Genomic DNA, 18,331 nt, shown 5'->3' on the forward strand with positions numbered 1-18,331 from the left:
GCGTGTCTGTGAGAAGAAGTGGCACACGGTACAATTGTCAGGTCCGTCTTTACACTGAGATAGTTTAATTATGATTATTATGTTATATTTTTATTGTATTGCTGTGGACCATTTCAACAGTGTATGAGTCGGTGACAAATAAACCCCTCTTGGTTCTTGAGACAAACAAAATGGAGAACACACTAGCTTACCTAGATAAACCTCTTGAGATTCAATACAATGTCTTTTTTATTACCCCCGAAATGCTCTGAGAAGTCACAGCAACCTTGTTCGAGTAGCGTTTCCTTCTTAAGGCGTTGCTGCCCTCTACTTTTAATGAGCATATCTGTCAAATGCCGAAATGCATCAGAGCACAGGTGGCAAACAATTCAGTTCTGTTTGTCTATTGTCACGCCAGCAGCTTTTCTGTCTGCCCGGACGTGTCCTTTTCAGAAATACGCAGACAGAAATGCAGGGCTGCTGTATTAATTTGATTCCCTTGGAGAAAATATAAACCTGGCACGATCCATTTTTTTCGGGAAGGAACAAAAACAAACTCGTTTGAAGTTTTCCACACAAATTAATTATTTAAATAAAGTCCACATGAATATTCTCTCCTGGTCGCTCCGGTATCCTCTCGGCAGACAGCGAAGTGAAGGGTAATAATATGCCTCGCTAACTGAATACAAAAGCTCCACGCACCTTTTTCATCAGCTGAATAGAAGCTGCTAATTGCATGTGGAGAATCCGTGCCACTTGTGTCATTCTCGTGCACGGTGGCTGTGCACAGTTTGAATTGTTTTCAAATCAAAATCCTTTTTGCAGGAATGTTGTACACCCTTGACAGCCTTTCTCCATTAATGGTGCGGGAGGCTCTTAAATGCAATTTAAACGGAAAGCAGTGAAAACCTGGATGACATTCCCACCTGTTCATTTGGTGATGGACCTGCCATGCCATTAAAGTCTCATTACGCGGAAATGAATGAGTCGGCCCTTGGAGTGCTTCAGGGAGAATGCATTCCTGCAAAGGATGAATGTCAGCAAAGGTTCTCCAGAATCACACTTTTATTGTTATTTTTGTAGCATTTGCTTAAAATGGTAAATGGTGCATTTATATAGCGCCTTTATCCAAGGCGCTTTACATAGATTGTGCATTACATTCACCTATTCACACACACATTCATACACCGATTGCGGCGGAAGCCATGCAAGGTACCAACCAGCACATCGGGAGCAATTTGGGGTTCAGTGTCTTGCCCAAGGACACTTCGACATGTAGCCAGGAGGAGCCGGGATTCGAACCGCCGACCCATGGATCATTGGACGACCTGCTCTACCTCTTGAGCCACAGTCGCCCTGCTTACTTGTTAAATTACCTGAAGAGAGAGAGTGTGTGTGTGTGTGTGTGTGTGTGTGTGTGTGTGTGTGTGTGTGTGTGTGTGTGTGTGTGTGTGTGTGTGTGTGTGTGTGTGTGTGTGTGTGTGTGTGTGTGTGTGTGTGTGTGTGTGTGTGTGTGTGTGTGTGTGTGTGTGTGTGTGTGTGTGTGTGTGGTTAGGGATCAGGGTTAGTAATGCGGGCAGGTCGGAATGGCGGCGTGTTGGAATAGCGGAATGCCGGCGTGTAACCGTGTCTGATGCAGTTATAAAATATATGCCACCCAGTGCAGCAATGTATAAACATTCAAGAGTGTTACCAGATTGGTTTAGGTATGCATGTGATGTCTTTGCTAACATCACGAATACACCCGATTTAGTTAGTTAGTTTGTGTTGACACTCACCAGTCACAAGGAGGTCCTGATTCTGGAGGTGGACTTTGATTTGTACATGGACCAGGCAGGCATTTCAAGATAAACATTACCAACCGTTACTTAAAATCACAACAAACTTTAGGTACAGATATAGATTCTACTGTACATACTGATATTTGGGAGCCTGGGCCATGTATATAAACTGACCACGAGTGGCCTAACGATCGCTGGCAAAGCCGAACAACTTGCCAAATATTGCTCTGTTTCGGCCGTTATAGGCAGCAGTTTGTCTGTGTGGAGGAGAAGGTACGTCCCATGTGTATCCGTCGGTGCCCATGAACTTTCAACCCCGTTATATTTGTTTTCCTGTAAAATGTATTGTAAATTGTGGATTCAAGGTAAATTGTGTGTGTGTGTGTGTGTGTGTGTGTGTGTGTGTGTGTGTGTGTGTGTGTGTGTGTGTGTGTGTGTGTGTGTGTGTGTGTGTGTGTGTGTGTGTGTGTGTGTGTGTGTGTGTGTGTGTGTGTGTGTGTGTGTGTGTGTGTGTGTGTGTGTGTGTGTGTGTGTGTGTGTGTGTGTGCTCTCTACAGTTCTGAGGAGGAGCTGGGTGGAAGCGGCAGGAACAGACACGGTCGTCACGGCAAGGAGGCTGGAGGTGTGGACAAGAGGACTGAAGAGTTGGAGAAGGTATTTCTGCTGCAGCTACAGTAGCATCGTATTGTGCGACGTCTCCTCTGCATTCTCCCAGCAGGCCTGGCTTATACCCACAACGCTACTGTTGTCATTGTAGACCAGTGGTTTTCAACCCTTTTTCATATCGAGGCCCATTATTTATTTGAGCATTTGAGCCACATGAACCACCGTTTGATGAGATTTAGCCTCTCAGACCCAATTCATATTTTGTTGTCGTTGGATAAAATTTTGTCCACAATTCCATGCTGTGTTGATGCCTGTTGTCTGCTTAGACAACAGGCAAACGTTTATAACGAAAATAACATCTTCTTCATTCTCTAATTGTGTAGACTTCTTGTAAATTAAGTAATGCAGATGTTTAACAATAATTTAACTCTTGAGGGCATACAATGAAACCAAATGGACCTGTGAGGGTCCTATTGGTTTCATATTACGCTCTCACGAGTTAAATATCTAATAAGGGTCCATTTGGTTACTCTCCATCATTTGCTGGGGACCGCCTGGAACTCCCTCAAGGACCACTGGTGATCCCTGGACCACTGGTTGAAACCACTGTTGTAGAGGATACATTAACCACTTTCAACCTGGCAATTCTCCCTGTTTTTTTGGGGGGGGGGGGGGGTTGGGGGGTGGTCCCTGCTTCACAATCGGATGAAAACCCTGTGTTATACATTGTCAGAATCCACTTTGTTTGCATTGGGTTATGGTGCTAAAACAGTGACTTTTTTTAGATAAACAATGTAGTTTTGCTGATTTTTAAAATACACAATAAATATAAATCTGACTTCTGTATACCTTTGTTATCCCACAGGGAAATTCAGTTTGATTGGGTATACCCTAAAATGATGATCGTGGGGAATTATTTTGGGTAGTTCTTATTCCAGTTGTGGTACTTCCGGCCTAATGACTACAAACCATTGACTACAACATGACGTATTCAGATATGGTCTCCCGACCGGATCACACAGCGATTTAGTAACACAGACCAGGCTTTCCTCCGAGGCGGAAAGCCTGATGCGAGGTTGTCGTTTGGATTCTTGTGCCATGGGCCGGCAGCAATACACCACTACAAGGACTTTGGTGTGTGTGTGTAGCATAGTGTTTGAGGATGGCTCTGAAAAGTTGAGATTGAAATGCAGTTTGTCACTAAATGATAACTGGTTGCTCTGAAAGGTTTCTGCTTTACATTTGCCAGGGTAAAGCATCTAGCCAGTATCTAGCCTTGCCCCAGAGGGCTTTGATTCAGAACTGTTCACCTTTTTCCATCCGTTATCAGTTTGCAGGTCTGCACTCAGTCCACTCAGAATTGTGCTAATTATTCCTTATGATGTTATTGATTGATTATAGTCACAGGAAATTGCATGTTGTTGCTGTCGGATGGAAACTTCATATTGTTGCGGACTAACTTTCTGTGGTGTGGAGGCGAGGAATGATGCCACAACAAGGGCTTTCAGTAGCAGGATGTTACTGGCAGAACGGCAGATAAAGACATGCATTGAATGGGGTTTCTAGGTGTAAGTATGTAGGACTAGTAGCATGCCAAAGTTTGTGCTATTGCCATTGAGAATGCATTGGGCGTTTAAGTTAAATAACTCCGAAACTACAAATCATTTCAAAGTAAAAAAGTTCCAGCATGTGTCTCCACAGTAAGCTGAATTATAAAAAAGTGTGAATGGAGTTTCTAGGTGAAAGTGCTTTTTTGACGTGCCAATCTCTGCCATTGACCCCCATTTTTCAGTGGTAGATCTTGTTGAGCTGGTCATTTTGAAAGTAGATCTCACGTCATAAATGTGTGGGCACCCCTGACATACAGTGTACTTGTAGGCTACTTCCAAACAGACAATATAACAGGACTCGGCGATAATACAGCAGCAGTACAGGTAAACTTACACTATTACTACAGTCTCTTTGGTGGGTGAGTCAGTCCGTGGTGGGCGGGACGGAGACGGAGGATTATTCACTCGGTACATCTACACTACACCGGAACATAACCGACTTAAACCAGGCGGGCTGAACAGAATACCCAGAACTCTCTGAGGCTGAGAGCCAATAGCAACAGATTACGTCTAGAATAGACACACATAACCTAAAAAGAATTACAAGCAATCCTATAGTTAAAACAATGATTGAAGTCTGGCATGAGGTTAATATATTTTTGGGAGAACATCCACGTCTCTCTCGCTTCAGCCCAATATGGGGTAATAATCAATTTGTGCCAGGTAGAGCTGATGGGGGGTTTAAATTGTGGGCTGATAGGGGAATAGGTCAATTAAGGGATGTATTTGAGAGGGGTCGGGGGAGTATGCTCTCGTTTGAGGAACTGGTCATTAAATATGATATCCCTCGCAAACACTTCTTTAAATATCTGCAACTGAGGGACTTTATTAGAACTAATCTGGGGCAATCCATGCTGGCCCCATCCATGTCTGTGCTGGAGAAAGCTTTGGTTAATGACCCATTCGGAAGGGGGTTAATATCAGATTTCTACGCCCTATTGGTTGACTTTTCTCCGGAATCCTCGGAAGATAGGCTTAATGCCTGGAGAACAGATATTCAGGAGGATTTAACAGTGGAACAATGGAGTACGGCTTGTGCACAAGCTCAATCCCAGACTGGGAATACTCGTCTAAAACTTCTACAATACAATTGGCTTATGAGAGTGTACATTACACCAGTGAAACTTAATAAGTATAATTGTAATATTCCAGATGTATGCACCAGATGCGGTGAAGATAGAGGCACATTGTTCCACTGTCTATGGTCCTGTCCAAAATTGATTGAGTTTTGGGGGAAGGTCGGGCAGGAAATACAGAAGATTTTGTCAATAAATATTGTACCAGAACCAAAGTTCTTCCTGCTCGGTCTATATCCGGAGGGACACAAGATAAAGCGTAATGAACAAATGTTTATAGATATATGTCTTTTACAAGCTAAGAGAGTGATAGCATTGACCTGGAAGAGGCCGGACAAACCAAGTATTACACAGTGGTTCAGAGAATTGTCTTTATGTCTACCTTTGGAAAAGATTGCATACATTCTTAAGGACAAACAAGAAATGTTTCAGGAGGTGTGGGGCCGTTTTATGAGATACATAAAGAACAATAATTTGTCACATCTAATGGATGGAGCTGAAGAGGAGTAGTGCTGTTGTTGTTGTTGTTTTTTGTTTTGTTTTGTTGTTTTTGGTTATTGTTGTTTTGCTTTCTTTATATCAGTAATTGTCTTGTACTGTTCATTGTTGTTTTTTGTATATGTGTATTGTCATTTGTGTGAAAAAAGGAAAATAAATATATTGTTGAAAAAAAAAGAATAGACACACATCATAGGCTGTGGGCAATGTTGTAGCAGGGCGTAGAATGACAGCTCACTTGTAGTGACAAAGTTATTGCTACTTTTGTGTGACAGAACTTCAGTATGATGAAGTAATATTAATTCATATTAATTAATTAACAATTTCTGAAAAAAGTTAATTTTTAAAGTAAATTTAGGCATTTAGCAGACTTAATCCAGAGCGATTTACAGTAAGCAAGTACAAAACATGGTAATACTGATCAAATACATAAATATAGTCATCAAGAATCATACGTAAGCTAACAACCTAACAGTGGAATTTGTATATAATGAAACTATGTGTATACTATACACTATATAGTGTATACACATAGTCTATCTAATTTACATAAACTTAGCCTTTGCATACGCCTGTAAGGTCATCGAGGCTAGATAATAGATTTCTGCCAGAAATCTACAATAATAATAAAGTAGTAATGTGTATCAAGACTGCCTGGTGGTTTTTTATCTTTATTTTTGTATCTAGCTGCCACTTTTGCTGGCAAGACAAAAAGTTATGTTCCCTGAGTGAAGCCACTGTTTGTTCTCAAAGTGTGCATCTGATGAATTTCGAATTGCAATTCCTTTGAGTGCCTTCTTGAAGCCGCAGCTCTGCCTTATTTCTGGTGGTTCTTCCTGGAGAGATGACCTTTACAGTGGAGATGTCTCGCTTCCCTTCCAACAGCACTCTTAATGACACACTCCATTCTTCACTGCTTTCATGGCTCAACTCCAGTACACTCACATTCAAATGTCACATGGGATGAAAAAAATGAAAATGAAGATCAGAAATAACCATTTCTGTTTCCCTGCCACACAGACAACATGCTACAATGCTGCATTTATGGGTTCTTTTGTCAGGGGAAACTAACCCTAAGGAATACCAACCGACTCGCCCCTTTACCAACTCGCCCCCGCAGAATGTGTTAATGTAGTTAACAGTTAATTTAGTATTTCCCTCCCTCTGAAATCTGAAATGATCTTGTATACAGATTTATTTGATTGTATAGTAGTCGATCTCTATACTCTGTAAAATTAAGAAAGAATAAGATGACACAGAGACGGTGACTGCTTAATTAAGTTAATTTCGTTTTATTAAACACATTTCTTCCATGTAGCCCATGTTTTGTAATGGCATCATCATGCAATTATGCCCGTGGATATAGAGTGAACTTAACAATGATACATTAATATGATAATACCTTTTATATAATCACCAACATGAATTATGTTTGTAATATTTACAGCTAGGTAGAGTAGTGGGGCGAGATGGAAAAGGGGCGACCGTACCTGTTACCACCCTAACAACAGTCAGGCTTATTCTGAGCAGCCACGGTAGTCTAATAAACTCAAAATCAAGTGTCACTTCAAGTCAAGAGCACTGTAGCACACCTGGAGGCTCTCATTTGCAGCTAATTGAAGCTCTTAATGTTTAATTTGTTGCCATCAAGCCTGCATGGTCAAATGGGACACCATAGCAGCAAGCAGCACTTGATTCCAACTTTCACATTTTGCACTCTCACCCAACAAGGCCCTCAAAGATACAGAGGTGGGCTCTTGAATGTTTAAGGTGCGTGATGATCGTGGTGCACACACAATCTGACACCGCTGACCCAACGGACCCATGTCAGTTTATTCCCCCCTCATCCCACTTTGCAGGACGAGAACGAGCTGCTCAAATAGGAGAACAAGATTCTGCTAAAGGTGGTGGGCTGATTGAGTATTGGTTAGCTATATATACCAGTGGTTTTCAACCAGTGGTCCGGGGATCACCAGTGGTCCTTGAGTGGGTTCCAGGTGGTTCCCAGTTAAATGATGGAGAGTTGGTAACCAAAATGTACCCTTATAGATCTTTAACGCAGTAACTAACTTACTTTTTGCAAGAGCATTTCCTTGCACTGTCTGTGCAATCGGATGCTTTCTATAAGCTAATCCCGTTTTAATAATGTAGCCTGAAGCCAAAGCTAATGGAGCAACATTCACAGCCGGAGTGTGACGGAACAGCTGGCTGTTACATCAACTCACAGTCGACTGATGCTTTGTGTCAAAGCTAAGATGTTCACATGTAAAATATTTGCTTTATACGATGCAGCCTGTAATGGACACATGTTTTTTGTTTTTTTTTAAACCTTTATTTTAGGCACATCTGTAACACTAATGCGCGAGAGAGGAGAGGAGAGAGGAGAATCAGGCACATTATATACAGATTATAATGTGATAATGTACAGGGTTTAATTTACTGCCACAAAACATCCCTGTGGGATACAGCGTGGCTGTAATTTAAGTATAAAATAAACAATCTCTTCAACAACTTAACCGTTTCTGAGTTAACCTCGTTCAAAGTGTGCATCTGATGAATTTCGAATTGTGATTTGTGTGTTGTCTGTGTGCGTGTGTGCCTGCGTGCGTGTGTGCGTCAGGAGCTGGCCAGAGAGCGCCAAGAGAATGCCAGGCTTCTGAAAGCTCACGAGGACAAAGATGACCTCATTGAGAAACTGAAGGAGGAAATTGACTTGCTGAACAGAGTGAGTAGTGGTGCTTTCACTTGTTTTTTTTAACACTAGCACTAAGATAAGATAGACATTTCCTTTATGCCATTGTAACGTTGGTGCTACTCTATGTTGTTCCTATGCCTCACATTATGTCATTGTTTAGCGTCAGTCATGCTGATATAGTTATTGTTAAGTAATCTCTCAAGACAGATTCAGACATATTCTGCAGCTGAACCGAATGTATCGTTAGTAGAAATTAAAACAAACGCGCACCACCGGCAGAGGAGGGCGTATGTGATTCATGCTGAGTTTGGTGTGGAGCTACGTTCCAATGCACGGGTGTCCTTGCTATACAGACTGATAACGTGGATTCACTCACGCTTCCTTCCCGTATCTTCCCGTATCAGCCTGGACTTCGTCCCATAGGCAGCTTGAAAAGTGGGCGTAAGTAGTGGCCTTGACAGAGAGACTCATCTAGCCTATCAGTGTAACAAAAAGCTGACGTCAGCATAGTCTGCTCCTCATGCTTGAAAGATACCGCGCTAAAAAACAACAGGGTCTGTTTAGGTTCAACTTTCTACGTGAGCGAGCTATGTAGGATTTAGTATGTCGGAGTCTATGTCTGAAATAACTGCACTTAGAGCTGCTGTTATCGTTTCTGTGGACATTTCTAAACTTACGTTGAGGGTAGCCATTGTTGTTTTGAAAGCAGCATGTACAGTATGTTACATCACAATGGACCAATCAGAGGCTGCTTTTCACTCTTGTACGGCACAGCATGTGAAACACAGTCACTGATTGGCCCGGTCATTTTCGGATTTCTCTAGCTTCCGCATACTCTCTGCCTATGGGCCGAAGTCCAGACTCATAGCGGGGAGGAGGCGTGACTGAATCCACAAATTCCACATTATGTGTCTGGCAAAGCCAGGCTAGGGGTTCAGTGTCTTGCTCAAGGGCACTTCTGTGGTGTTGGGGGTCGGGTAAGTAGTAGCCAATCACTTCCCTACCTAGCTTTTCTCTTACGGTCGGGTTAATCAAACCGGGAAACTTTTGGTTACAAACTAACTCGCTCCTTTAGCCTTTAGGGTGGCCACCGCTGCCTCCCAGATAATCAGCCTAACTGTTGTACAGCTGTAGCTGCCTCTGGGAAGAGCAGAGGAACCAACCAGCCTCCAGCCTCAAACAAATTCCGCTTTTGAAGTTTTTCGTCCAAATCCAATTTGGACATTATGAGTTTGCTTGCCCTTTACCTTTTGTATTAATATTGGTAGAATAATTAAACACCTCACGTGTGACCTTCTGTCACACGTGTCATGGAGCTAATGCATAAAAACAAGTTTTCTAAAGTTACCCTGACCTTGGCTTTCGTGTTTCAAAAAGCCAATTACAATAACATAATTCTGGCATTCTCTCCCTATTCCTTTTAATATTATGCCTACCTAGACCCTTTTGTACTGTATCCCTGTGCGTTATTGAGTAGTAACACAAAAGTAATATAACTGGCACTGAAATGTATATCTTTGTAAATAAAGTAAAGTAATTTTGTGATAAATTGTGAAAGTAACTAACCCAACACAGTTCATTCCCTGCTTGGGGTTTGTCTTGTACTGTAGATTATTGGGAATATAGAAATTTCACAGTGGTCTGCAGATATTTAATCCTGTTGCCATTATTATTTATTACTTACTGTATTTGGGGCAAGCTGGCGTTCCCCACAAAAATGTCTACATTTTCCTGAACATTGAAAATTGCCAATGTTCAAGCTCACAACACAGCTCACACAGGTCATTCGCCACATGACCTTTGTCAAAAGGCGCTATATAAATTCAAGCTATTATTATTATTATTTATATATAGGGCATGCATGGTCTCATATTTGTCAAACATGACATCTGATCACTTATATGATCAATGCATGCTGTGTCGAAGGCTTTTAAATGGGGTTGCAGGCAGCAGTGTGCTCAGTGTCTCGCATGCAGGCAGTGTTGCAGATGTAAACGAACCCAGTAGCAGAGGTCATCTCTTCTGTTCTGTTTGGGTTTTAGCCTCACAGATCTGGGCGACAACCCTCGCCAGTCGCAATCGGGTTAAAGGTCAGGTATACTCGTGTTGCAGAGATGCCCTCTCACGTGGTGATTCACAGGACCCCCCCCACCCCCCACCCCGAGTCCCTGTACCTTATGTCTGACTGTCAACAAGCAAACCTTCCTCATCTCACAACCACTGCCCTCTGCATTCTGGGTCATGGAGGATAGTGGTAGAAAGACAAAATAAAATGCTTTTTTCAGCATCTCAGAAGGGGAACTCGGCATGGGGGAAGGCTGAAAGAACTGCACGCCTTTCATGTCAGAAGTCGGATCACAGCCCTCACCAATGAGGAAGACATTCCACTGATCACAGCCCTCACCGATGAGGAGACATTCCAACTCAAAACAGAGACACGCCACAAAGGCATCGATCGGTCCAGGTTCTTGTAAATGTTTTCGCATGCCAGTGGAGTGTCTGTTTCAGTGGGCTTTTTATTATTTGACTCGTTCGTCATGTTCATATGACAAGCTCACAACGTGTCACAGTGCGACATTTTGTGAGCTTGTAGATCTGCCATTTTCAGCATGCAACCAAGCGTAAAATGACTTGTCTTTTAGTTCTACTGGATCTCTTCTCCACTAGTCCCTCCCTAACATTTTAGTCTAGTTTTTATTTATTGATGACATTTTCAATATATTTATTTTTTAGTCTTAGTCATCATAGCTTACATTTTATTTAGTTTTTAATTTAGTTTTAGTCAGTGAAAAAAGGTAGTTGACGAACATTTTTCGTCATAGTTTTAGTCGACGTAATCAACACTGTCAAATAATGGCCAATATCTCGGTGGGGATGTACAGTACGTGACCATGCAGTCGATCTGCACACAATGTAGGCAATGTCACAGCGAGGTCAGGAGAGGCCTGATAGCATCGCATGGGCAGGAAGCTGGTCATAACAAGAGTAAGCCTTTATGTAAGAACAGTGGTCGCGGCGATAGCCATCAGAAATGTCCCTACGTACGAACGAGAGCCTCGCGGCCTGATGGGAAGGCAGCCGATAACAGCTGATCCAGGCTGGCGTCTCCCTGCTCTCGGCAGAGCCAGATTGAATCCTGACTCGATGCAGAAGTTTATTTGGGAGTGAAAGCATAGATGAAGCTGATCTGTTGTTGGCCTCTGGAGTCTGGATATGCTTTGAAGAAAGTAAGCTTATGGAGCGGAGAGCAGTTATACTGACAGGTGCATTACAAGCTATGGGTGTACATAACAGGGTTTTACTGTTTCTGACGATGGGTATTGTGATATTTTGTAAAACATTGCTAGTACTAGTGGCCAACATCATCTTCAAATCGTTACACAGTATCTCTATAGTCAATGTGTTCAAGATGGATCTGTCCGATATTTCATATTCCATCCTAATTGGCTAACATTGGCTTTCAAAGTTTGCAGGATTGGCCCGTTTCACATTGGCCTGTTATAGCGCCACCAACAGGTGGATTTTTGCAAAACACATTTTTGGAACAAAATGCCTTAAATCTTCCAATCGCCATCCAAGGCGTAAGAAGAAATGGCACCCTTTTCACATTGGCCTATTTTAGCGCCACCAGGATGCCACAACCTGATCTGCCCTGGTGACCTGTGCCCCAAGGGGCACTTTATCTAGTTTGCTATGATGTTAGAACCACCAGTTGGAAATAAATCTTCCACAGCGAAGTTCCAGACTGATATCTACGCAGTGATATTAGTCTGGCCATGCCAGGCTAAATCTATATAACATTTGTAGCAGTAGTGGCTCAGGGGTAGAGTGGCCAGTAGGGCTGCCAGATGGGAACTGTGAGGCTCCCAGTTCCATCCCGGGCTCCCCCAGAGTTGTTGTTGAAGTGTCTTTGAGCAAAACGCTGCATTGCATGGTTTCCGCCGCCATCGGTGTATGACTGTGCGTGTGAATGGTTGAATGTAATGCACAATCTATGTAAAGTGCCTTGGATAAAATCACTATATTAATGTTTTGTCTTTGTAACCTAGACCAAACAAACCCCAAGGATTGGATTTTGTATCCGTTTCGTTTTTAAGGTCAGGATTATTCTGAGCAGCCACAGAAGTCTAATACAAATCAAGTGTCACTTCAAGTCAAGAGCCCTGTGGACACCCGGAGGCTCTCTCATTTGCAGCTAATTGAAGCTCTTAATGTTTAATTTGTTGCCATCAAGCCTGCGTGGTCAAATGGGACACCATGGCAGCAAGCAGCACTTTCACATTTTGCACTCTCACCCAACAAGGCCCTCAAAGATACAGAGGCAGGCTCTGCATCTTTGTTAATTTTAACGTGTGATCATGGTGCACACATCATCTGACGAGGGTGGCCGTAGCTGAGTGTAGAGAGTAGCTAGTGTCAAGGTACATTACTTATTCAGCATTTGACCCACGGATCACCATTTGATGAGATTTAGGGTCTCTCAGACCCAAAACTTGGAATATTTCGTTATCGTTGGATAAGGTCATTCCATGCTGTATTCATGTTTTACCATAGGAGAGAGAGATAACAGGCGGACGTTGATCAAAATAGCAACATTATCTAATTGTGTAGACGTCTTGTAAATTAAGAAATGCAGATGTTCAACAATAATTTACCTCTTGAGAGCGTAAAATGAAACCAAATTGACCCATACGGGTCCAATTGGTTTCATTTTACGCTCTCAAAAGTCAAAAATCTACTGGGGAAACTCCCCCCTGTCAGGTGAAAATAAGTAGCTTGGACTCGTCATGCATAGAAGGGCGGCATTAGGCTCAGGAGGTAGAGCAGGTCGGCCAATGATCCCTGGGTCGGCGGTTCGAATCCCGGCTCCTCCTGTCCACATGTCGAAGTGTCCTTGGGCAAGACACTGACTGAACCCTACATTGCCTCCAATGAGTTGGTCGATGTTAGCTTGCCACCATTGGTGTGTGAATGTGGGACGTGAGGACGCTGGCGTCGACTGTTTGCCGCTTCACCTCCCAATGTATGAATGAATGAACCATTGTAAAGTGCTTTGAGCAGTTGGAAAAGCGCTATAAAAATGCAATTCATTATAGAAGGAAGGCTCCTTTGCTCTCCCCAGGTTGGCAGAGAGAGTCTAGCATCCAGCATTACATTCGATAATTGACACTGGGTGAAAAAGAAAAAGTTATTCCCAGTAAAATGGCCATTCCCTTTCCTTCCCCTGAACATGGACTCATCCATCTCACTTTAATTCCCCTCTCCGTTTCGCTGCAGGACCTCGACGACATCGAGGACGAGAACGAGCAGCTGAAACAGGAGAACAAGACCCTGCTGAAGGTGGTGGGCCAGCTGACGAGGTAGAAGACCAGGCCCAGGAGGACCAGATCCAACGAAGAAGCATCTCCGTCTCTCTCCCCCGAGTTAAACGCTGCATCATCGAGTCCATGAGCATGGCTCGTACTTGTCTATTTGATTCTGTCTTCCTCTTTTCTGTTGCTTTTTTGGGGAAAGACTAAACTGTAAAGTAGGGGCGGCAGTCAGAGAGCCTCACACAGCCTTAAAGGACAACTTTGTTTTAGCTTCTCATTAGAGAAAGTAAAAGGTGAGTGTTAATTTTCTTTCATTTGCTGCTTTTCGTTTTAAAGATTTTACCTATTTTTGACAGGGGGCGGGGGCATTCGAACAAGTGGCTAAATATGTCTTCTTTTTTTTTTCTTTTCTTTTTTACATCATTTTACAGCGATTTCAGCGATTATAATTTACTATAGTCCTACTAGACCCCAGGAAATTACATCTGGCCACAAAAGATTGCAGGTTTTATTGAATGTGAAGGAGGAGGTGACATGATTGAGCCTATGACACACAGTATGGCATCCCCCTAGTAGTCAGTTGTTCGTTCAGACAGACTGGAAACAACTATTGTGGCCAGATGTAATTTTGAAATCGCTGTACAATTTTGAAGAAAAAAAAAAGTATTTAGCCACTTGTTCGAATGCCCCCACCCCCTTTCAAAAATAGCTAAAATCGTTAAAACAAAAGAAAGCAGCGAATTAAAAAATAACACTCCCCTTTTACTTTCTCTAATAACAACCTAAAACATGAATTGGTTGAAATAATAAAAGTTGTCCTTTAAACGCATCATCCGGAGAGGATCCTATTTCACTTGTTATGGACAGCAAGGAAACTGGTGGCCTAATGGATATTTTTTAGGGAAACAGGGGAGCTTTGGGACGGTATATTTAATGTAAATGTGTTGTATATAGGCCATTTAGATGTGTTAATTTTTAAGGTTAATAGTCAAAAAAGTTCAAAATAAATAAATGAGTAAAATGAATGTATGATTTGCGTCAACAAAGCACATAAGGTCTTTTTAAGTTGAGAAAAAGCAACATCATCATCTGTCCTGTGGAGTCACTATCAGTCCACTATTGTACACACATTACTCACCCAGGTCGTTTTGAAATGACATCTCCATCTCTCCTGACGTCTGACATCTCTTTCGTCTTGGCCTTGTGCGTGGGGCCTGTGTTGTGATAGTCGGTCCAAATTCAGCACAGCACAAAATACCTTCCAACGCATGTGGCACTTTTTTATCTTCTAATACCAGTTTAGATCAGAGTAATTTCCTTGAAGGAAAACGCTAAAGCCTGGTGCTTCTTTTTTTTTTCCAGTGCCAGTTTTAAGCCTAATCAATTTTGTTGTGCGATCAGGCTTTACGCTCTGCTTCCACGGATGTTTTGGTACATTTGAATCAAGTCATCTGATGCTTAATTTGTACTCTGCCATACGACGGAATCACGCGCAATTGGCAGATCTACTAGATTGCGACATGACACGTTGTGAGCTTGCAGATCTGTTATTTTTGCCATGTGAATCAGTCATGAAGAACTACAGTATAAATCGTGCTTAAGAAGGCTGAGACATCACAAAAAAAAGCGAGCAGGATTATTATGTATATTCTGTGCTTCAGCCATTTCATTGTTAATAACTGAGGATTATTAGTTATTGCTGGTGACATGATATAGGACAAAATTTATACTGTATGTGGAATTATTTTTATTCCCTCAAGAAAAGCATTTTTGCATTCTCCTAATTCAAGTGTTTACAACTTTGTGATATTGATAGATGTTTATCGGCTCTCTATTCTAAGGCAAGCAGGATGGACTGGACTGTATGTATGGAGTAAGCAGTCTGTGGCTGTGCAGTACGTTTATGCTGTATGTATGTATGATAACCAAATCAACTGAACATACTTTTTGAAAATCCATCTCTCTCGGCCAAGTGGCTAGGAAAGGCACACTTATGACTTTACCTAGGTGTTATTTTGATCCTTTGCAATCCCACTGTTCTGAAATAAACCTCCCTGCATGGTGTACTCTGTCGAGACCATAGAGTGCTATATAAAGTGCATTTTTAGGTTCTAGCTCAGTGGTTTTCAACCAGTGGTCCGAGGACCATCAGTGGTCCTTGAAGGGATTCCAGGTGGTCCCCACTCACCAGCTAAATGGAGAGTTGGTAACCTTTAACTCTTGAGAGCGTAAAATGAAACCAAATGGGTTTCGTTTTACACTCTCAAGAGTTCAAATATTGTTAAATATCTACGTTACTTAATTTACAAGAAGTCCGTAGAAGTGAACTGTTATTTTGATCAATGTTTGCCTCATTGTGGACAAAATCATATACAACGACAAAAAATATAATACGTTTTGGGTCTGAGAGGCTGAATCTCATCAAATGGTGGTCCGTGGCTCAAATGCCAAATTATCTCGCATAGCCATTATCCAAACTAGCCCAAAATTTGGACTCTCGTAGATGTATTTATCGATTCTGACATGTCAGAATCGATAAATACATCTATGAGTATGAGGGTCCAAATTTTGGACTATAACCAGACAACTATTCTACTATAAGTAAGCTGGCATGTCATGGGTCGTTGGAATCCCAAGAAACAATGGTAAGGCAATGTTGGCGAACAGCGCCATCTGGTTTTAAAAAAACGTAATCATTAAGACATCCAGGGACATTTTAGGCATCCTCCATTTCTGCTAAGCAGCAAGTTGTACTGTAGTGTAGCCTATATGCTTAGATGATTTCGATTTATATTAGGATACATTTGCGGGACTGTAAAGATGAAACGGAAGTGGGGAGGAGCTGTCACATCCGCTTTATCGCTTGCTCACGATCAGAGCTTCCGTGATCCAGACTGGGGAGGAGTCAATCCCCCCCCCCCCCCCCCCCCCCCCCCCCCACACACACACACACACACCCAATGAACCCATAATTCTACTCCCGTTACATTATGCATGTACAGAAGATGAAGTCATTTAATAAAAGTTTGATTATCTCCTCTCAGTCGACTCGCTTGTGTTCATTAAGGCTAATTTGATGCAATGATGCCACGGCGCTGAGGCGCTAATGCCATGTGACAGTAGGGGGGGTTCAGTTCCTGTAGGCCAGTGCACAACAAACACACACACACACACACACATGGTTATGTGTGTGTGTGTTATTCATCATGGTTATTCATCATGCCAATCTGGGACACATACGTATACCTACAACACTTGTTTCCCAACCATGTGCGAAGCGACGTGTTGTGAGCTTGTAGATCTGCTGTTTTTACTACTTTTGGGTCCAGGGCAAACGTCTATCTCACTTTTTTTCCGTCTCGACCTGAATAGTTTGGGAAACACTGCCCTAGAACATACATGGGCAACTGGCGGCCTGGGGCCACATGCAGCCCCCACCTTCACTTTTTTGCATGAAAACATGTGATGACATGGGGTCATCACATTTGTGATGACGGCTATGGCCGTTTTTAGCCCAAGGATTGTTTTTTAATTTTTATGCAAAACTAATGCTTGGAATAGAAACGGAAAAATCAGCAGGTGGATTCATGAATGTAGCCTACTATATAGACAATATTTTAGGCCAATAAAAAAAAGAGAAAAATGATATACCAAATGTTCCACTCCACGCCCCGGCTGCCGGACTACTGGGACTAATGCCAACTAGTAAATACTAACCAACCAATATCCTCTCGCAGCCTGCAATGCCTGGCCATATACTGTCATAACATAAATCAAGTGTCATGACATTTTAACCACTTAAAAAATTCACAATATGTGGAAGAACAAAAATAATGGGTGAGTTACTGGCAGGCTGTGGCGGTGTATACAAGAAATGTGCTGATCGGTCCATTGGTTTACGGGATTAGCCACAGACAGACAGACAGATACGCACGCACAACCGCACACTATTCTAGATGGCCATACTCCTCATTTCCATAAGGGAGTTTGGACAGGCAATTTATGAGCCTGTTGAATACAGTGTGTGCTCATTGACGCTGCACTGTCTAGCTTTTAGTAGAAAGTTGTTCATGTGTGCCGAGAGGCCTGATTGGGCTGTCTTAAGGACTGTGATGAATCATATTGAATTATATTCACTATTAATTCACCGTCTTCTCAGGCACATCCATTTCTTTTTCAAATATTTGTGTTTTCCCCCACAGATTGCTGAGATGTCACGATGTCACGAGATGACTGTTGGATTATTTGTATTATATAAAGATTTGGAAATGGAAAGATTTGTTTCAGGTATAGGGGAGAAAAAGAGAACAATGTTTATCTTTTTTCTTGATCGGAGCTCATATTTCTTCATCAGTGGTTTCGTGCTCCCGGTTCTCCCAGCGCAATTTCCTCGATTTTTCGGAGCCTCCCTGATGCACAAAAGAACTCTGCCACCAGAGAGGGTGGAGGAGGGTGTCGGGACGTGAGGAAGCATGGGCAGGCGTAGCGGTATCTATATGCAATTTCCTCCAAAGCCTGAAATGATTTCAAACTAGCCCTCTATCGTAATAAACCAGGTGTTTACGAACCCCATAGCTGAGCGAGAGATGAAGCAGGGACCCCCACTACAATTTGTAAAAAGGTGTTTAAAGCAAGACCTATTTCTTCACTCTAGCTTTTAGTTGATTTGTTTGTTGCCCAAATGTGATGACAATCACATTTGTGATGACGCCTATGGCCGTTTTGAGCCCAATGCTTTTAATGGATTCAGGATCATGAAACCCCCCTATAGTTC

At 42.4% G+C, this 18,331-nt stretch overlaps 1 protein-coding gene across 1 annotated transcript in view; it reads left to right on the top strand.

Moving 5' to 3' along the window:
- Positions 1-16,588, top strand: part of pawr (PRKC, apoptosis, WT1, regulator) — an 88,525-nt gene extending 71,937 nt beyond the window's left edge. Inside the window, exons 5-7 of the mRNA XM_079493806.1 lie at positions 2,318-2,414; positions 8,171-8,275; positions 13,523-16,588. Of these exons, the coding sequence (XP_079349932.1) occupies positions 2,318-2,414; positions 8,171-8,275; positions 13,523-13,609 (289 nt within the window). The 3' untranslated portion in view covers positions 13,610-16,588. The remainder of the gene's footprint in view (positions 1-2,317; positions 2,415-8,170; positions 8,276-13,522) is intronic.
- Positions 16,589-18,331: the final 1,743 nt, after the last annotated feature.

This window comes from Electrona antarctica (assembly GCF_951216825.1).
Source record: "Electrona antarctica genome assembly, chromosome: 23".
NCBI classification, from domain to species: domain Eukaryota; kingdom Metazoa; phylum Chordata; class Actinopteri; order Myctophiformes; family Myctophidae; genus Electrona; species Electrona antarctica.